Source organism: Molothrus aeneus, chromosome 28 (genome assembly GCF_037042795.1).
Source record: "Molothrus aeneus isolate 106 chromosome 28, BPBGC_Maene_1.0, whole genome shotgun sequence".
NCBI classification, from domain to species: Eukaryota; Metazoa; Chordata; class Aves; order Passeriformes; family Icteridae; genus Molothrus; species Molothrus aeneus.
Genome location: NC_089673.1, coordinates 2724173 through 2728304, shown reverse-complemented (window position 1 = coordinate 2728304; position 4132 = coordinate 2724173). Strand labels below are relative to the sequence as shown.

General features: G+C 61.5%; 1 protein-coding gene across 1 annotated transcript; it reads left to right on the top strand.

Annotated features, from left to right (window-relative positions):
- Window positions 1–226: 226 nt before the first annotated feature.
- Window positions 227–2558, top strand: NEUROD2 (neuronal differentiation 2). The gene is made up of 2 exons (XM_066567006.1): window positions 227–341; window positions 1477–2558. The coding sequence occupies exon 2, from the start codon at window positions 1482–1484 to the stop codon at window positions 2556–2558; it is 1077 nt and encodes a 358-aa protein (XP_066423103.1). The 5' UTR covers window positions 227–341; window positions 1477–1481.
- The last annotated feature ends 1574 nt before the right edge of the window (window positions 2559–4132 follow it).

Genomic DNA, 4132 nt, shown 5'->3' with positions numbered 1-4132 from the left:
AGAGGTTTTTTTTTTTTTTCTCTCTTTTTTTTTTTCCTTTTTTTTTTTTTTTTTTAGAGTACAGAGTGACAGATGGCGAGTCCTCCTTCCCCAGAGAGACAAATCTCCCTGAATGCAAGCGCATGTCAATCATTAGCTCTCATGTGATAGCTCTCGCGCATGACGTGCCAACCATATGGCACTGGCAGCAGAGCTGGTACCCCCTTTGCTGGGTAGAGATGCCACTCTCGCCTCCTTTTGGATAGAGGACTGCAGGAGGCTGGAGCACCTCAAGGAGCCGCGTCCCGCTCCCAGAAGATGCTGGGAACAATGAAATAAGAATTCCTGCGGTCCGCCCGAAGGTGAGTTATGTAAGAAGTGGAGGGTTGGGAGGGCAGCGGAGGAAACTTGAATGGAGAAAAGGCAACTTCCATGTTGATTTTGTTTCTCCGCCACGTCTCGCCCTTTTTTCCCCCCATCTTTCGTTCTCCCCCGGCCCTCGGTTCTCCCGCTCCCCGCGGGCCCCGCTGATGGGGTTTTTTTTCCTGCCCCCGCCGAAGTCCCCCCCAAGGGGGAATTCTTGGGGTTTCGCCTCCTCCGTTCCCTCCCCCAAGCCTGGGCGCGCCCGGGGCGCCGCGGTCCCGGTGGGACGGAGCGGGCAGCGGCGGCCGAGCGGCATCAACGAAATCAGCGCGGAGCCTCCGCGCCGCCGCCCCGGGGGGGCCCGACCTGGCGGAGCCGCCCCCCCGCTCCCCCCCAGCGCCCCCGGCCCTCGCCCCGGGCGGTGCCCCCGCCCCGGCCCCGCCGCGCCGCCCGGCCCCGGGGGCGCCCCCGGCAGCGCCGCCGCCCGCGGCCACCGCGCCCCCCCCGGGGGGGGCCCCAGCCGCCCCCGCCGCCCCCCGGTTGGTGCCGCCGCATTTTACGGGCCGCGCTCCGGCGGCCGCGGGGAGCCCCGGGGCGGGGAGGGGAAGGGCGGGCGCGGCTGACCGGGCCGGAGGGGGTACGGGGGGTACCTGGGGATGCGGGGGGGCGCGGCGGTGTCGCCTCGACCCCCCCGGCCCCGGGAAGGCGGTGGCGGAGCCGCCACCAGGGCCGCTCCGCGCCCGCGGCGGGGAAAAGTTGGAGGCGTCAAAGAGGGACCGGCGACACCGGGCCCGGCCCTCGGGGCACCGGCGGGGGGGGGCGGGGGCGGCACCGGGCGGGCCGGGAGCGGGGGGGGCGCGGGGGGTGTGCGGAGGAACGGGAGAGGGGCGCGGGCGGCGGCCGCGGGGACCCCGGCGGTGGGGCCGGCGGGGGTCGAGCCGGGGCGAAATCGCCGCACCCCGAGAGAGCCCCGGTGGCCCCGGGGTCGGGCAGCGGGGGCGGGGGGCGGCGGCGGGAGGCCCCGCGCCCAATTCGTTTTCGCCGGTCCCGGCGGGTGGGAGCGGAGCGGGGCGGGGAGGGGGCGGCGGGCGGCGGGGCCGCCGGTAACGCCTGGCTCTTTGCCCCCCGCTGCAGCCACCATGTTGACGCGACTTTTCAGCGAGCCCAGCCTGGTCCCCGAAGTCCCGAAATTCCCCGGTTGGGCCGAGGAGTGCGAGGAGGATGCCCGGAGCGAGAAGGAGGAGCGGGCGGGGAAGGGCTGCGCCCTCCCCGAGGAGCCGCCCGAGGGTTCGCTGGGAGAGAGCAAAGAGGAAGGGGAGCTAGGAGGGGACGAGGAGGAGGAGGAGGAGGAGGAGGAAGGCCTGGAGGAGGCGGAGGGCGAGCGGCCCAAGAAGCGCGGCCCCAAGAAGAGGAAGATGACGAAGGCGCGGCTGGAGCGGTCCAAGCTGCGGCGGCAGAAGGCGAACGCCCGGGAGAGGAACCGGATGCACGACCTGAACGCGGCCCTGGACAACCTGCGCAAGGTGGTTCCCTGCTACTCCAAAACCCAAAAACTCTCCAAAATCGAGACCCTCCGCTTGGCCAAGAACTACATCTGGGCTCTCTCCGAGATCCTGCGCTCGGGCAAGCGGCCCGACCTGGTCTCCTACGTGCAGACTCTGTGCAAGGGGCTGTCCCAGCCCACCACCAACCTGGTGGCCGGCTGCCTCCAGCTCAACTCCCGCAACTTCCTGACGGAGCAGGGCCAGGAGGGGGGTCGGTTCCACGGCCCCAACGCCGCCTCCTTCGCCGTGCACCCCTACCCTTACCCTTGCTCGCGGCTGGCCGCGGCGCCCTGCCCGCCCGCCGCCGGCCCCGGGCCGCACGGGCTGAGGACACACGGCTACTGCGCCTCCGCCTACGAGAGCCTCTACGGCAACACCTCCCCCGACTACAACAGCTCGGAGTACGACGGGGGGCTCAGCCCCCCGCTCTGCATCAACGGCAACTTCTCCCTCAAGCAGGACTCTTCATCCCCCGACCACGAGAAAAGCTACCACTACTCTATGCACTACTCGGCGCTGCCCGGCTCCCGCCCCGCCGCCCACAACTTGGTCTTCGGGTCGGCGGGGATGCGCGGGGGGGTCCACTCCGAGAACATCTTCCCCTACGACATGCACCTCCCGCACGAGCGGGGCCCCATGTACGAGGAGCTCAACGCCTTCTTCCACAACTGACCCCCCCCCTCCCCTCCCCGGGACCCCCTCCCCATCGCCGAGGTGGCGGGGAGGGGGGGGAGACTCCCCCAAACCCCCCCACCCCACCCGCGGATCGGCCCCCGGGGCTCCGCCGTGGGCTTTGGTGCAATATGGGGACCCGGCCCCGGCGGCGGGTCCCCGCGCCCCGTGGGGACAAAGTGCTTTTTTGGGAGGAATTTCCCTTTTCCTTAATTTTTTTTATTCTGGTGGATTTCGTTATTTTTAAAATTTTCATTATTTATTGCTACTTCTTTATTATTTAACGTAATTTATTTAGTTATTTTCTTATGATCGCTGTTATCGTCGCTATTATTATAATAACTATTACAGCTATTATTATTATTATTATTATTATTATTATTATTATTATTATTATTATTATTATTATTATTATTATTATTATTATTATTATTATTATTATTATTATTATTATTATTATTATTATTATTATTTTCCAGGGGGAGACGCCCCGCACGGGCCGACCCCCCCATCCAGCCCACCGAAACCCCCCCCCGCTACCCAGCACAACCCTCTGGGTCGAACCGCTTCGTTTCATTTTTAATTCGTTTTAATTAAATTTTATACATTTATTTTTTAACTTTTTTTTTTCCCCCCCACCTCCCACCCCCATTTTGGGCCGTTTCTCCCCCTTCCCAGCCCTGACCCCGACCCCCCCGGACCCCCCCGGCATTGGACACCCGCTGCCCCGGCCCGTGGGAGCGAGAGGAGCCCGCGCTCGGCGCGGAGCGAAACTTTCCGAAGCAATAAAGAGGCGCAGGGAGGAACGAACCCCAATTTCTATCTATGCAAGAGGCCCGGCCCGGCGGACGCTCCGAGATGCACTTTGCTTTGGGGGGGCCCCGGCCCCGCTCCCCGCCCCGGGAGCTCCTCGCAGCGCGTGTGTCAGGACGTTTTTTACCTGTTTTAAAAACTTGAAACGGAAAAAAAAAAGAAAAAAAAAAAAAAAAGGAAAAAAAAAAGGAAAAAAAACAATTATAATAATTAAAAAAAAAAAAAAAGACACCCCCCCCACTCCCCCCCACCTCCCCAGCGGAGCCGCCCCGGTTTTCCCGAGCTGGCGGAGCCGGGAAGCGCAGCCCGCAGCTATGCAAGCGGGGCTCCGGGGGGGCTGGCGGGGCTGCGCCCCCCTCGCGGCGCCCGGCCCGGGGGTCTCCGTCCCGGTTTGCCGCATTCCTTCAGCCGGGAGACGCCGGGAAGCCGATAATGCTTTTTTTAAAATTTTTTTTGTTGGGTTTTCTTTGGTTTTTGGGATTTTTTTGTTGTTTTTTTTTTTTGTCGGAACCTGCCCGCACCACCTTCGAGAAACCAGCATTTTTAAGAGACCAGGGAGGAGGAGAGGAGGAGGATTTCTGAGAAATGTTTTGAAAACGAAAAAAAAACAAAAAAAAAAGGAAAAAAAAAAAGAAAAAATGGGGGAAAAAAAGGAAAGAAAAAAAGTTATGGGAAAAAAAAAACTAAAACGGGAAAAAAAAACAAAAAACAAAAAAAAAAAGGGAAAAAGAAACAAAAACCCACAAACCGTTGTAGCAAAG

Bases quoted from the DNA above. Each gene is read 5' to 3' on its own strand.
- NEUROD2 (XM_066567006.1), top strand. From the start codon at position 1,482: ATGTTGACGCGACTTTTCAGCGAGCCCAGCCTGGTCCCCGAAGTCCCG.